Source organism: Saccopteryx leptura, chromosome 1 (assembly GCF_036850995.1).
Source record: "Saccopteryx leptura isolate mSacLep1 chromosome 1, mSacLep1_pri_phased_curated, whole genome shotgun sequence".
NCBI classification, from domain to species: domain Eukaryota; kingdom Metazoa; phylum Chordata; class Mammalia; order Chiroptera; family Emballonuridae; genus Saccopteryx; species Saccopteryx leptura.
Window position 1 is genome coordinate 368973799 of NC_089503.1, and position 17076 is coordinate 368990874.

Here is a 17076-nt window from a genome sequence, read left to right on the forward strand (position 1 = left end):
CTCTACCGCTGAGCCAACTGGCCAGGGCTCAATTGATTTTTGAACTGAATTACCTTTGCAGAATTCCTTCTCCATTGCCATACTGTAACGAAACCTGATCATTGAAGTGATTCCCCCTGGTGGTCACCAGCTCTCCTCCTACTAAAGGGAAGGGGATTATGCAAGGCATTTACACCAGGAGGCAGGAATCCTGGGGGTAATCTCTGAATTATGCTTGCTCTATGCAGTGTGCTTACCTTTGGGGATTTCAGAAGGTCTCTAAGACACAGCCTTTGTGCAATTTAACGTCCTGCTGGCATCTCAGTGATCTGTTCCACGTCTTCCTGAAATGTGTATATTTCACTTAGTCCTGGGCTTTCCTGGAGTGGCCAGGATGTGACACACTCTGAACCATTTCTGTGCCTAGAGGCTTTAATTAGGCTGTTAGTTTTAGGGGTTCTGGTTTGGGGTGGCCTCCTGGGGGCTCGCCCATAAGGAGATCTCTACTGTTGGTAGAATACCCATCGCTCTAGTTAGTATTTCTCGAGGCTGGGGCATGTCTGATGGGAGAAAAGTTGGCTTTGTCTGGTTTGGGTCCCATATTGGTGTGGAGCAACCTCAGACTCAGAAAAGTGTCTAGTCAGCTCCTTGCCCCTGCGAGCTGTGGGCATGGTTCCTCCAGAGAGACGGGAAAAGAAGAGAGGGCGAGGAAAAAACTAAGGGTAACCTCATTTATTTGTGTAAATCGGAGACCTACCCACTTTTCTAATTGTTCACTACAAAGTACCTTGTCTTTATTTAGCCCAGGAGCTAACTGTAATCACCTTTCATTTGTTTTTGTTAAAATATATATATTTTTTGCCCTTGAGGAGATCATTATTTCTTTTGTATGAAGATGGTAGCCCAAACATTAATAGTAATTAGAGCAGTTGGCAGTGAATACTTCTATTGTAAAATACACCGATGCTTATAAACTGGTTTTCACTCTCTGGACTCCCTCCTTTTCTCTCTGCAACTGCAGATTCATTGTGCTTCCTTTAGGTATCAAGAGGAGGGAAAAAGAGCAGGAGGGAAAAAAATAGGTTCCCCTGGTGTATGAAACTGAAGAGCTGTCAAAGGTTCATAGCAGGGAGAGTGCGCTCCCGTGTATTCAATCACTAAAATTAAGTGTTTTCGAAGGCAGTGTAGTCACGGGTCCATTGCATGGGGAAATAACACGCTGTAGTCCATCACTTAAAATGTTAACCTTGTCTCCTACTAGTGACTGGGAACAGAAACACATGCTCTGTGCTCGCTGGTTAAATGGCAGTATGTCAGCTCTGTGGAAAAGGCTAGCGTGTATCTGTCAGTCTCTGATTTGGCTCTGTGTGTGTATGTGTGCATGCACCTGTGTGGCGCTTGCACACACACACATGCCCACATTTCCACTTGTCTTTCTGTAGCCGTCGGAGACCCGCTTTATTGCTTACTGGACAATGAGGAACTGGTTTCTAATATTTCGAGGCATATTCTTTATTAAAAATGCTTTTGCTTGCCAGTCCTAAAACTCTTGGATGGCTGCATTCTAATGACCAATTTTTAATTCTAGAAAGTTTTTATTTTGAACATTTTTCAACATTGATGGAGTGTAGATGTGGTGTGCTGAGCAAATGTTAGAGAATTGGGCCGTATCAATTCTCACTGATAGTATGAATTGGGATATACCAGGATCCAGCAGATTTTTCCTGTATCGATCCAGACAGTAAATATTTTAGGTTTTGCAGGCGGTATCATCTCTGTCACAAACTGAAAGCAGCTATAAACAATCTGTAAATGAGTGGTCGAAGCCATGTTTCAATAAAACTTTATTTTAATCAAACCATTGGGCGGGCCAGGTTTCGGCCATAGTTTGCTAACCTTGTTATGTACTACTGAATATTTTACACGATTCTTTTCTCTGTGGCAGATGAAGAACGTGGGGCCTTCAGTCAGTGGGATAAAACGAATGCCCGCTGCATCAGCAGGGAGGCTGTAGGACTGTGCTGAGTTACTTCCCTCCTGCCTGCCTCCCTGTCTGTCTCCTTGCTGACCGGGAGCACAGCGAGTGCGCTCTCTCCTCAGGCTCTTCCCCAGACACCCTCTGGCCCGCACCGGACTTCTCTGCTCCAGTCCTTGTCAGAGGTGCAGTCCCCGATCCCTCCATAGAAATAGCTCCTCCCACCCTGGTGCTTGTAATCCACTTCACTCTGTTCCCTTCCCTCCAGAGCGCATTATTTCTCTTATGTATTTAGCTGTTACCTCTCGAAAACATAAGCTTCGTCAGGTCAGGAATTTGTTTCGTCTTGTGCCTAGACCAGTGCCTAGTGGGTAGTGGTTTCTCAATAAGTGTTTATTGAATTCAGAGACCCATTTGCTCCCTAGTTCCAGGCAAGGAAAGAATTTGTGATGATTGAGATAATACCTATTAATTGCACTAAAAAAAAAAGTTAGCCATTAATTTTAAAAATTTAAAACATTTAAAAATTTAAATTGGAGAGCATTATATGTATGTGTTCCAGTTGTGAGTACTAGTAATGCTCTAAGTAAAATGTCTAGCTCTCATCATTATTTTCTTTAACAGGTGAAATAATATTCAGGCTTATAACTGAAGACACATAGTTAGAAGAGTTTTGAAGACTCAAATGGAAGAGAAGATAAAGGAAGACTATAAATTTGTTCCGTTTGCAGACTGTGATAGTCTAATGAAGTTCAAGAGTGCTAAAATAACTTGCATGTATGAAACAGTGAGCTAATATCAACATTCTTTGAGAATGCATAGAGTAGAAGATGTGTATAGAACCAAGAGACAAACTAGCGAATTGCCCTGTTTTCTAACGGAGACAAAGGGTATATCTGAAGGAGGTGCAAGTCTCTTGCGAAAGGCATTGTTGACATTTCTTTGAGTAGGCAGAGTGCTGGGCAGTGTGGAAGGCTTTTCTCGTTTTATCTCATAATCACGAAAGCTTTATAAGCACCAAAGAAAAGAAAGTGATCACTGAGAGCCACCATGAGCTCAATAGGAACAAATTATGCTAAACTAATTTAATTTCCTTTTTGTTCCCTAAGGAGTTATTAGATTATAGGTCAGGGGCTCTATTTGTAATCTTGGATTTGTAGATGTTTGGCTTTTCTACAATGAGCATTATTATTATTATTTTTTTTGGTTTTATAATCAGCTAAAATAATCTCAGCCTGTGTAAATTTATCTGTAGTGCCCAGATTAAAACTGAAAAGGTGATTAAGGCACTGGATTTCATCTGTTAAGGCACTCTCTTCGAGGGTCAGTCATCTGATCCTCTGAACTCTTATAGCGCCTTGGTTAGGACTAATTAATATTGAATTTATCATACTTTATATTAATTGTCTGGATAGTTGTCTTTTTTTTTCAATGATAACAAGAGTACCTTAAGAATAAGTATGAGGTCACATGTATCTGAGAGAGAGATGCCTTTGCATCAGGTCAGATGTAAAAGACTTGGGATTTTAATTAACCAACAACTTTAATATCACCCCACATTATAATACTATTATTAAAATAGCCAACATTATTATTTGGAAGAGAAAGTGTTATTTAATAAATGATGTGATGACAGTTAACTATTTGGGGGAAAAAAGAAAACAAAAGCTAAAAGCAAAATTGGGAACCTTCCCACCAATGTAAATTCTAGGTAAGGATTAGTATGCAAGTATAAAACCCACAAATCAAGATGAACATAAAATGATGTTTACATAAGAAGGCAAAAAGGGTGTCCTATGCATAAAATAATGGAGGATGTCACACAATAAGAGAGAAATATGTTTGAATTCATAAAAATTAAAAACGTTTCTATGTGAAAGAGCACTGAAGAAAGTTAAAGAATTTCCAGCTCCATATCAAGTTATTTTAGTTATTAAAAATGATATTTTAAATTATGGCATAGTGATTATGAGCCCAAGTCAGAGTTGACCATTCATGGACTCATACCAGGCGTTGTGTGTACTGGGGATACAGCGGGAATCCAGGAAGCTCTAGTGAGACTCACGTTCTGCAGGGGGTTGACCGACTATAAACAAACACACTGTGTTTCAGCAATAATAAGTGCTTGGGAGAAAACAAAGCAGGGTAAGGAGTGGAGAGAATATTGGTTACAGGCACCTGTCTTTTCCGATTTCCAAGGCTTTCGTGCTGAAGAAGGCACTGTGGTGAGGTGTCAAACAGGTTTTCTGTGTCGTTGTCATCCAGGAGACACCGTGACTAGGGAGATTCCTGTGTTCTACCTCCTCCACCACCCAGCTTTACGCATAATGCTCACAAAAAGGTCTTTGCTTTGCCTGGTTGTTGCAACTTGCTGATCAATGACTTCTTTCAAGATAACTCTAGTGGTGTAGCTAATACATTTAGGGTGACATGTGAGATTTGCAGACACTGCACATTCCCTAAAGTTCAGAGAAGTGCTGACATGCCGTAAGAAGAAAACAAATTGCATAAGCTTCCCAGCTGAAGCAGGAAAGATTTTGCTTGTGTTTTCTTTTCTTTTTTTCTTTTTCTCTTTTGGTTTATTTGAGGCTGCATTTAGTGCAGGAAAGACGAGGGCATATACTAGATAATTCTGAAATCTCTATTTCCACATCCACCTCCATAGGCCCATGGGGAAATAATTTTCTTCATCTGCCAAATGGTATTGAGTGATTCGTTTAACTCAAAGAAGGAAACTAAAGCTAAAGGCTGAGCACCTTGCAAACTAGAGTGGAAAGAGCTTCAAGCATGTTCAGCGGCAGTGAGACCTACATCAGCCTATAAGCTGGGTTTGGTGACACAGAGTGTGTCTGTTTTTCACCAGAAACATTATGCTGGTGTCAACTGAGAGGCTTGCAAATATATTAACAAGGTGTTTTTAAACAATGGGGTCAGCATTTCTTTTTGCTTGATTTTATCAAAGTGATAGGGACTGGAGGATAAAGATGTTGGAAAATGAGCCATGCCCACAGTTTCATGGGGCATTGCCCCTTGTAGGTAGTGAACTATATCAGTGTGTCAACTCCAAAGATGTAGCAGAGCTAAAATACTTAGGGCAAGTGCATGCATCCGTGGATTCACTGACAACTTGCAATCATGGAGATGCATTGCTCTTTTATTTCCCCAGGTAGCTGCTAGATAGGTGGAGATGCATGAATTTTCTAGGGCTTTTGGTGTTTAGTCAATCATGTACTAAAGCATGAATGATCAATAAAAATGTGTACATATCAAGATATCTTTATTATTTTTAAGGAGAAGTTTGGGCTCAAGAAAGCTTAGGTCTTTGAAACTTAATGCTTAGCATTTATATTATTTTGGAATTTACCACACTGAAGAGAGAAAGTTCAACTGAAAAATAATTGGTGGAAATTTTCAGAGGGAAACTGAATCTGAGTCTTGGATTTTAATTTAGATAGATACAACTCATCATCATTTGGTTTACATTTAAATAGCACTGGAAAACACAGAAAGGAATGTGAAAAGATGTGGGCCAAACCCAGTACATCAGGAAAACTAGAGGATATAGCATTTTTAAGTATTAAAGGCTTTATTGCCTACTTGTCTACCTATTGTATCAGGAAGGTGCTTACGCGTGTGCCGTGTCTGTAAAATCAATAAATGCATGCATGGGATTAGCGGGTAGCTGATTCATTAAAGAAATTATGTCATTGATCTTTTTTAAAGATTTTATTCATTTTTAGAGAAGGGAGAAAAAGAGAGAAAAGGGGGGGAGGAGGAACAGGAAATATCAACTCCGGTATGTGCCTTGACCAGAAAAAACCCAGGGCTTTGAACTGGCGACTTCAGCATTCCAGGGCAATGCCTCATCCACTGTGGCACCACAGGTCAGGCCTGTCATTGATTTTTATTGCGCACTTATAATGTTCCAGACACTTTTTAGGGGGCTAGGAATATAGTAATGACTAAAACAAACACAGTCCCTCGATTTCATTTGAGTAAGTTTAATATATAATAAATACATAAGGAATTAAACGATATAATATCTGAATGAAGCTGTATTAGGGGAGAAGGAATGATTGGAGGTTTTGTTTTAATAAGGACACGGGGAAGAAGGTGTTATTTGCGCAGAGACTTGAATAAAGAAAGGGAGTAAGCCATGCAGGTATCTTATTGAAGAGTATTCCAGAAGAGGCAACCATGAATGAAAAGCTTGCTCCACATGAGTCCAGTCGGTTTCTACCCCTGTAGCCTTGGACACATCAATTAAACTCTTTGAGCCTTTGTTTTCTCAACTGTGAAGAGGACATAACAATATTAGACCTTTCTATCCCCTGGTCTGGGGCTGAGTACAGCAATGTTTGAAGTTTGACAGGCCAGGCCAAGATGGTATAGCACAAGGAAGCAGCACGTGATACACACACATGCTTCAGAATAAGAGAGTCTTTAAAACTTACTTAGAGCTGGTGATAGGTATCAGAGCTAATTGTAAGTCATAAAATGTTCTCAAAGTAATTAAGGGGAGACATCATAGAATGCTCTTCCTTTGACCCCCTAATACCTAATTAATATCTAGGTGTTCTAGATCTTTCTGTGGTAAGAGAGATACTTACACTGTGATTTCCGTCATGAGCTCTGGCATTCTTTGTGGTTCTGCAGTTGAACTTTGGATCGGACTGCCAGGTTAATATTATGAGTAAAGAGTTATGCTGCTGAATTCAAACTTCTTACAGCGTATCTGCATAACATCTCACCCCACTTGCTAGTCTTCCTTGAGACCCTGAGCTTCAAAGTTTGTTTTGAAAGAAACTTTCTGGTTCAGTTTTCGGATCTATCCTCCTCCCCTGTAGCCCTTGCCCTGGTTTGGTTGTCAAACTTTGAAGAAATGTCAGCTGAGTAGGTCATTAAAATGAGAGATTCTTTGGCCCCGCCTCCTGAGCTTTTGATCCCAACGTGGCGGCACTGAGCTCATTAGAGAGCTCTAGGTAAGGGGCCAGCCAACATCATTTTTAAAATGAAGGGATAGGGTTCCTCTAGCATTCTTTATCTCTGACTATATAGAAATCCAGGCTTTTCAAATGTCCTTTTATGGTGAACTCAGGTCTGACATTACAGACAACCTGGTTCACCCTTCTCTGCACTTGACTTTACCATCTTGATCTGGTTCAGTCTTTTGCACCTTCTCACCACTTTATTCCACTTCAGTTTCCTCCTATTTGCCTCTCTGTCCTCTTTATGCACTCTGAGGGGGTAAAGAAAAGATTATAAAAATGTAGAATATACAGTCTTTTCAGGAGCACTTTTTGTAATTTTTTTCTCCCTGTACCTAGTGTCTGCAAAATTGGTAGACATCTAAAATTCTCTCTTACTTTTTGAGTCCATGGATGAGCTGGTGGGGACATGGTTCATAGAGCTCATAATGATGAGCACGTACCACACATGCTTCTTTCTGTGGTGCTGGCTGCTTGTCACTATGGCTTATGATTTTCTGTCTCTTAAATTGGGATGAGTCACTGATTTTTTTTCTTCTTTGTAAGTGTGGAAAATAAAAAGATCCTGCTTTTCCTTATCCCAAAGCGTTACTGGTGATTGGGCTGAGTATACAACTTGTAACTACTGAGCTGGACATTAGTAACCCCTTCTGGAAAATCTACTGGCTCTTCTGGCAACACACATTTCCATTTTTCTCTCTCAGAAATCCTCCAGGGCACTATTTGCTGTGTAGGTGTAGTTATTGTTGTTAAAAACATGCCTTCCCTTCTTAATGATCTTCTCCCATCTGCTTCTGACACGTCACGAGAGGACCTTCTAGGCAGTTATTCTATAGGAACCTGGGCTTCGCATTAGGTTGGTTCTGGGTGGGAAGAGAACTGTGTGGAGAGAGGGATATATATGGTGTATGTGTCTCCTCAAGGGAATCACCTTCTCTTTTCTGATTTCATTATATTTATCATCGTGATGGTGCCTTAACTGCACAAGATATTTAGACATAGTCTCGGCCTCTTGCATGAGTCAGATACTGCTCTCTGTGATGTTAATACCCTTCTGTTGAAAAACACATGACTTCAGCATGACCATGAATAGGAAAGCCCAGTGTTCTGAGAGGAAGCCTGAAGGCTGGATGCGGAAGGGCTGTCTCCTCCTCTGAGCTCCTCTCTATCTTGCTCCCTGCCCTGCACTCAGAGGTTCTGGGCTCTCACCTGAAGTCAGTTGGCATGGTACCTCAGCATGGGCTTTATTTGTGGGAGGCTGGATCTGAGCACTTAGAATATTCCTATAAAAAAAAAAAGAGACACTTGGCAGTACAGTCAGTGAAAAATGATATCAATTACATAAAGCAAAATGCCACCCATCATGCAGAACATTTTAATTCTCTCTATTTCAGGCTATTTATGACTTTTTGTCCAAGACTCAATACATCTCTGTAAAGATAAAAAACGGAATCAACTTCATCTGCTAGGTAGAAAGGGGCTCGTGCTGGAGATAAAAGGTAAGGAAACATGACAGGCCTGTTGTTGGAGAACTGGAGGCTGGGCACTGAGGCACTTCACAGAGAACTTCCGCCCTTCTTTTTTCAGTTAGTTGTATAAAGAAGCGAAGATGGCTGATTTTATTGAGACATTTAAAATTGTATTGACATTTATTTTAGTTTAAGGAGTTTCTATTTTAATGAATCCTGCTTTAAAACCAAATCAAACAATACTCTTGTTTTCCAGGGCAACTTTTCTTTTCATTTCTGCCGGAGGTGGTCCAGGGCTTACAGCTGGTTTCCTGAAAGAATGCCACAAGATGGCGACAACGTCACGGTGGAGAACGGCCAGTGGCTACTGCTAGACACCAATACAAGCCTCCTCAACTTCCTGCATGTGAGAGGTTTGTGGAGTTTGGAGATTGGTCATACATCAGTAGAAATATTTCTATCACTTTTAGGGAAAAGGCGGGAGGGGAATATTTTGGATATCGTCCCAGCACTTGTTGATAATTTTTTCTTGGACCAAATTAAGATTTTACCGTGAAAAGAGGAAGTGGTCATAGGCTTCAAAATGCAAGCCCTTTCTGTGGACTCTTATAAGCACAGAACTTGATTATTTTAATTTTTTAAATACAAAGAAGTGACCAGGGTTCTCAAAGAATAGGCTTTTTTATTCCAGCGCTTTGTAGTCATGCTTGTCCAGGGCAGCCCCCACAATATAGCCAAATGCTCTGAAACCAGTTAATGCTGCTGCCTTTGAAACTCCCTGCCAAGGAAGTAATGTTTCCCGCTCTGACCCTGTTGTGGTTTTGACTTCCTGGTCCCGTGGAAAGTCACATAAATGAGCGTTCTTACTGCAAAACCGGCCACATAGCTCTAGGGTCTGGGAAGTTGGATGAGACTAAGAATTCAAATTTCAATTCTTTCGCCACATCACCAAGTGCCTAAATCAGTTATTTTACCTCATTGTTTCCTTATCTGTTAAATGAGAACAAAAATTATTGCCTATTTCAATGACTGATAATAACAAATGATCATCAAAGCAACTCTATTCGTTGGTGAATAAAAATTGCTTGGGAAATGTGATTAGTTATAGATATATAAAACTTAAGTAAAAGATTTTTTTTTGCTATACATATATTGAACACTCACAGAAAGATTTGTTCTTGTTAAAGTAAGAGCAAGACTACATGAGAAAAAGCATGGTGTCTTGAAGAGATAAACTGATACAACTTTGATACTTGTCTCTTACAGATAAAATTAGGTTTCTCTGATTAGACATTTTATCGTTCTATACTCTGGAAGCTGTTTTTTCTTTACTAGCAAGGAGACAATTTTCAGGCAAATCACTTAATTAGTACCCTTTAGGAAAAATGGTGTGCCAACTTAGACTCTTGGCTTATCTGTGTGTGTTTGTGTGTGTGTGTGTGTGTGTGTGTGTGTGTGTGTGTGTGTGTGTTTGGAACCAGTGGCCATGGGGAGTGTTGACTTATTGATAGCCATTGATTGTCCATAGACTAGAAATGACAAGAAAAATTATAGACTTAATGCCTCAGCTCAAAGAAAAGACACTGGTTGGAGATATTCAACAGGACTGTCCCCAAAGGAGTAAAATCTTCTGCAGAATAAAATGCCTGCAGACACTCAAGGGTTTTTTCCTTATATTGATACCATTTGGGAGAAGCTTTCCCATTAAAAATCCTCAGACTTAGCCTAACTGGGTCTCTCACCGTCCTATCAGTTCACGGTGAACGTTCAGTCAAGGGATGGTGTGAATGGGGCCAAGGACTTAAGATGGAGAAGAGGCATGAGAAGGAGGGTAAAGGGTAGGAGGAAGGCAGGGATGAGCAGAATATACACTTGGCTTCTCACTCTCAGACATTTCAAGGTCTGAGCAACCCAAATACTTGCTTCAACCTGTCACTTTCCAATAGTGAGTTTCCTTACTATTCCTGATTCAGGCGATATTTCGCTTCTATATTATTTAGAACAAGTGAGTCAGGTTTGGAAGGGCAGAACCTCATCCTGTGGAGAGGGAAAGGAGTAGGACCATTGGTAGGAATGTGCGGGTAAGTAGCGGACACCTGTTTCTGTACAAATAGGCTCCAGGAGTTGTTGGCAGAGAGCAGGGGTGCCTAGAGTAAAGCTCTGAGATTTTCATCATAGAAACATGGACCGTAGCTTCCAGAAAGAATGAGAACAGGGAAAGGATGCAGATTAAGTTTAATTCAAAGATGACTTGTGACTACTTAAGTGGCCTATAAAATCCCTGTGAGATACAAGAAAAAGTGAAGACTAATAATGTCATTAGTGTATAGTATCCCTAAAGAAAAAAATTAATGAAGGAACATATAAATATAAAAGAGTAAAATTTTCAGTTCTAAACTGTGTGCTGCCGATAGTAAAGCAGCATGTAGCCCAGAAGTCTAGAGCAGTCAGGACGTCCAGGATGTACGATTCTAGTTGGATGGTGGGGAGATAGTGAAGAGCATATCATTTGTGTCTGAGACAATTTTGATCATGTTGATATCAATACACACACAGAGTATAAGTTTGAGGAACTTTCTCATCTCACTCATTGTAACTGCACATGTCTAGTGGCTCAGGGCAAAAACCTTGGAGGAGTCCTAGACTTCTTTCATATTCTCCTAGTCCGTGACCTCAACACCTATGTTGGTACCAGTGAGTGCTAATCAACATAATTTTAAGCCAGAATTATTTCAAATGGCCTCTTAATTGATTCCCATGTATCTAATTCTTTGTCTTCCATTGTAGCAGAGCCCAATTTTTATCTGGGCAGCAATCTACCTAGCTCAAATGCTATATATTCTTGGCCTCCTTTGTGGCTAAGAACTGGCTAATGAGATGCAAGGGGAAGTGCTATATGGGACATCTGGGAAATTTCCTGAGGTGGAACTGACCCAATAGGAGGCATGTTCTATTTGTCCTTCTTCCTCTTCCTTGCCTTGTGGAATGTAACTGTGATAGCTACCTTTTCAGCTGCCATCTTTGACCACGAGGCGACTCATTGAGAACAGGGAAGAAAAAGAATAGAAGAAACCTAGGTCCTGATGACTTTGAAGTTGCCACAGTGTTCTGGAAACTGGGACTGCTCACCTATTAAGTTATCTTTTGTGTTAGAAAAACAAGCCTTCCTGTGTTGAAGTCATTGGTATTTGACTTTATGCTATATGCTAAAATAATCCCCAATAGTTTATTTTCCACATCCTTCTTCCCTTAACCCCACCCCAGCCCACTGCTTCTCATCTCACTAGAAATAAGATCTGAAGTCCTCACCAATATCAAACCTCTGATTTCTATGGATCTTGTCTTCCTCATTCACTCTGGTCCAGCTCTTCTATGAATAGACCAGGAACACGTGCCTTGGGGCCTTGGCACATAATGTCCTATGCCTGGAACAGTCTCCTTACAGATGTGTCTGGCTCTCCTGTTTTATTTGCTCTTTGAGAAAATGACGACCTACCAGATAGGTTTGCTTGGCCATCTTTTCTTAAATTACAACCACTTCTTATTCCCTGTTCTGTCAGTTGGCTTTACTTTTCTTCATAGCACTGATCACCACATGACATACTGTAAATGTACTTATTTGTTTACACTCTCTTTCCTCTGCTGGAACAAGTTCTAAAAGACAAAGGACTCCACCAATTTATTCATTACTGTCTCTCCAGTGTCTAGGACAGGGCCTGACAAAATGAGGAGTCGAAGAATATGTGTTAATGGTTGAATAGATGGACAAATAAAATGGTATGTGGCTCAGGTCTTGGATAAAATTTAAGAAGTATAATTTTTAAACTTTTGCTCTCTTAAATATCAATTTTCCTAAATAGTTTATTTTCATTGTCTTTAGTTCTTACTGATATATCTATAGGTATATGTGTACACACATATTATATGTACACACATGTATATACACAAATATATATATAATATATAAATATATGTATATAAACAAATACATATTTATATAATACACATACATATACCCATACACATACCTGTATATGAATGTATGTCATTATGAGTTGTTAGGAATATAAAATTCATTGGTAAGTTATTTTTCTGTTTCTAGAAGGTGTTTTAAACTGGATGCCGACTCTGAATTATCTGTTTGATACAGCACAGCCTTAACCCTCTGATGTCTTCTCTTGGCCTATAATATGTGTGAAAGTACCTGCCAGATAATAAAAGGCTATTCAAGTACAAGATGAAATCATTATTATTATCCTCCTCATCATCAACAGCAAGTCAGTCTCTCCAAGTCTGTTGCTATCTACCCATTCATGGTATCAGAAAAACAGATGAGTGAAATTTTCTTTTTCTGATACCCTAAATAGGCTGAGATAAAGCATGAAATATTTTAAGCCAAAAAACTATGTCTTAGAAAGATTTTAAGTAGAATATAAAGTATTATAGTGGAAATACTTTCAGTCATTTTTACATATTACAAAGAATACTTTCTAAATGAAGTATGTACCTACTTGGTAAAGAATAATGCCAAATAAAAGTGGAACTAGATCCCCTAAAAACTACATTTAGAACTACTTCATGGAAATATTGCATTCTCTATATTATTTTTCCATTCATGGAAGCCAACGTCCTAATGTATAGAGCACCAGGCTCCTACATTAGAAAAACCAACACTTGTACATGTAGCCTTCAGAAACCTTGAACTCTCTGTGCTATACTTATATTTTCATCTGTATAATAGAGTTAACATTTTTTCTTACAAGTAAAACTTCATTTCTTTGAGGTAATTGGGAAATGGCACCAGAGACAAAGTTTTTTCTATTATTTATGATGTTACATATACTGATTCTTGAACTTTATGAACTGATTCCAGATTATTCTGTGACCATATAATAAAAGCTTCAACTATGTTTATTATTATTTTTCCCCAATTAGCAGAATAGAAAAAACTTTTATTTACTTACTATCTCTACTTCTTCACTCTGTTTCCCTCTTCCTCTTTTTTTTTAAAGTTGTTTTTTAGGGGGTACTGTTAAACACAAAAGAGAATTAACCCAATCAATTAATACTAATGAGCTGGGATGGAAATAGGCATATTGCCTTGATTTGGTTAATTATATTTTTTGTTCTTTTATGTTAAGATGCCCAACAGCCATAGGCATTGCTGAATTAAAATTTATTATTTTATTCCAAGTAATTATGATGAGCCATAATAACAAAGAAGGAATGTTACCCTCATGTCAGAGACATTATGCATCCTGGGCTTGTGGCTGCAGTTGGGGAAGCATTCCTAGCTGGTGAATGAAGCAATGAATCTTCTGATCTGGTGGTCAAGCAACTCACCATGAAGTGGCTTAGAGATAATGATTGAGAAAGGGCCGATTAGGGGAGTATGAACTCTAGAAACCTCTCTGGCCTGGGTGTCGGGCTTTCAAAAGGAAGACATTTTATAGTTTCTTACTACTTACAATGCCGTCGCTTTAAAATGCTTAACAGAAACTTGTTTTCAGTCTCTCTTGCTGCTTAATAGTGCACTGGTTTCCTTTAATGTGATTTTCTATTTCTTGGTGTAGCACACTGTTAAAGGCTTGCCAGGTTTTAGAGTCAGAAAGAACTGAGTCTGGGTCTGGTGTCTGTCTCTTACCATCCCTGTGACCTTGGGCCAGTTGCGTAGCCCTCATAAGCCTCCAGTTTCTCCTCAGTAGGGTCATGGATTTTTCTTTTCTTTTCTTTTCTTTTTTTACAGAGACAGAGAGAGAGAGTCAGAGAGAGGGATAGATAGGGACAGACAGGAACGGAGAGAGATGAGAAGCATCAATCATCAGTTTTTTGTTGCGACACCCTTGTGGTTCATTGATTGCTTTCTCATATGTGCCTTGACCGTGGGCCTTCAGCAGACCGAGTAACCCCTTGCTCAAGCCAGTGACCTTGGGTCCAAGCTGGTGAGCTTTGCTCAAACCAGGTGAGCCCGCGCTCAAGCTGACGACCTCGTTGTCTTGAACCTGGTCCTCCGCATTCCAGTCTGATGCTCTATCCACTGCGCCACTGCCTGGTCAGGTGGGTCATGGCTCTTATAATGACAGCAACAGTAACCAAAGTGGCTAACATTTATTGTTTGTTATTGTGTGGCAAGACTATGATGTATTGTCCAACTCACTTGGATGTTCTGAGTATTAAATGATGGAATATTTGTAAAACTCTTAGCATAGGACCTGGTCCAGAGTAAGCACTCAGTTTATGTTAGTTTTCTACTTTTTCAATTTTTTGACTGATGGGGATAACAGAAGAGATGGCTGAATGTCAAGCCTAAGTTGCAATTTTATTTACAGATAGTGGCTGCTTCTATATGCAAAGCTAAGTGGGTTACTCAAAGAATTAGCTGGGTAATAAAGACTTTGGATTGCTTTTGCCTCTGTTATCTTCAAAATATGTACTGAAATATTTTTCTCTCTGTGACAGGAGAGGGAAGGTTACAGAGGAGGAAGAAGCAGAGTCTATCCACTTGCCTGCCTCCATTCTCCTTGTGATTTTGACTACATGGAAATGTGTTTCTCTAGTGCTGTTTGAAATATGGTCTCATTTTCTCTCTTTCTCTCTCTCTCTCTTTAGAGTCAAGGACACTCAGAGCTTGTCAGTCTATTATATTTGGGATTTCAGTGGCATATAAATGCCTATTCTTGGCTTATTGAGATGAGTTATCTTCTCTTTGACCCCCCTCCCAAGTTCTGTGTTGAATTTCTTCATCCTTGGCAGGGATTTGAGGATATCAGAGTGAGGTATTAAGTGCTGTACCCAGCATAGCCATTTTTACCCCATGGATTATACACATGGTCCCTTGTAGTTGGCATTGAATCAGCCTCAGTGTTAGTAGTGCATGCTTCACCTTGCAATGACGTGGGTGTGCTCTGAGACAGGACATCCCTGGAACATGACTTATAGTTGGTCTATGCATTGAGTGTGTGTGATCACCGGGCAGATCACCCCATATCTACAATTTTAAGACTTCACAGATATCAGTATGGATTTAAAGGAAATCAATCTGAAGGCAGGCTGAAGTTTTAATAAAAGTGAATAGTCTACATTAATATTCTTCCATAACTATATAATGTCTTGGTCAACATGTTTTGTGGGCTAGTAAAATTTGTCATATATATGTAAGTTAAAATAATTAATCTGCAAGTGGGCTGTAAAAGGAGATGACCTGAATTGCCTCCTCTCTCGGTTGAACCATAGCTACCCTTCCAGGTAGGAGATGGGATGATTATGTACGGACGATGCAACAAGGTTGGCTCAATCACAGGTTGGTCAGCCAGCTTGGGGCTCGAGTTCAAATTTGAGACTGCCACAGGCTCTCCTGTGGCTTTGGGTAAGGCTATGGTCCTCCAATCAATGCACAAAATGAAAATGATGGTGACTCCCTTTCCTTTGTAGGAAGAGAGCAGCTTCTGTAAACCTCTACTGGTTGCTAATGTTGCTTTATGTGCAGCCCTGTGGAGGGAGTGTGGTGAGGAAGGTAGTGAGCTTGCTTCTCATATTTTCAAGCCTGGTACTCTGGAAGGGTCTGGGCTCTGCAACAATCTGAAAGGGAAGGCTGATTAGGAAGATAGCATCAGAAAGAACTAAGCAAATAAATAAATAAATAAATAAATAAATAAATAAATAAATAAATAAATAAAATCTACATGCAAAAAAAAAAAAAGTAAAAAATAGATAAAGAAATAACTAACCTGGCCTTTTTTGAAATTTACCCTTGACTCCTTTTACCTTATGTGTCATTGTGTGTCAATCTTTTTAATTTTGGTGACAAGTTGGTATTAATTATTTTATGAGAGATGCTTTTTGCCTATATCCAAAGCTAATTGTATCATTGATAAAATTTTTAATCAGCTCAGAACTTGATTTATTCTTCACAAATTTAATATTAAGGTGAGTGTGTGTGTTTTTTTTTACCTTTTGGCAAGGTGCAGTGTGGACTCCAAGTTTAAGAAAGCAGGAGCCAGGTCTGTGTTTGCCTGTGTTTCCATTGCTAGGACCATTCTGTCTCCAGGCACATGGCAGGTACTCAAATAATTGTTGAATGAATAAACTAATGAATGAATTTCTGACCCGAAGAGGCAGATGAACGTTAGCCGTAAATTTCTCTGTGATCAGAGTCCTTCCTGGTATCCTCAAATGTTAGTGAATGGGTCCAGACAGTGACCAGTCTCATTTCCTATTTGTGTATCAGGAGATCAGAGACAAAGGTTTTATAATGTGAGGGACACTCGGCTCTGAAACCCCTTATTTTTCCCAATCAGGCAATGACTTACATTATTTACCTCTAGAGAACAGTCCCAGACACACTTGATTAGCCTTAAATGACAGATAAGCCATTGCAGTGAGAAGGGACATGCTTTCAATAGATGGGCAGACAGACATTAAACAGTTTAAATATTAAACAATTTACAGTTTTCTGTCTTGACAACTTGGACATTGTAACATGAAAAATGCTAATGAAAGGGACCAGTTCCTTCCTAGCACAGAAACTATGATATTTTCTGTAAAGAAAGATAAATGTTTCAGGCTTCCTTACTTAGAACCCTTCACTGGCTTCCATTAGCCTTTCAGATCAAGTCTGAGCTCCTTAGTATGGCTTATAGGCCCTCCAGAACTTGCTCTCTCCTTC

The 17076-nt window shown here is 39.6% G+C and overlaps 1 protein-coding gene across 7 annotated transcripts in view; it reads left to right on the plus strand.

Annotated features, from left to right (window-relative positions):
* The window catches only part of PKHD1 (PKHD1 ciliary IPT domain containing fibrocystin/polyductin), a 482558-nt gene that overhangs the window by 136552 nt on the left and 328930 nt on the right, over positions 1 to 17076 (plus strand). For all 7 annotated transcript variants that reach the window (XR_010748128.1, XM_066359212.1, XM_066359215.1 and 4 more), the window contains one exon: positions 8668 to 8824. Coding sequence is in view for 6 of the 7 variants with exons in the window: in XM_066359212.1 (XP_066215309.1) it covers positions 8668 to 8824 (157 nt within the window). In the remaining variant the exon portion in view is untranslated. The remainder of the gene's footprint in view (positions 1 to 8667; positions 8825 to 17076) is intronic.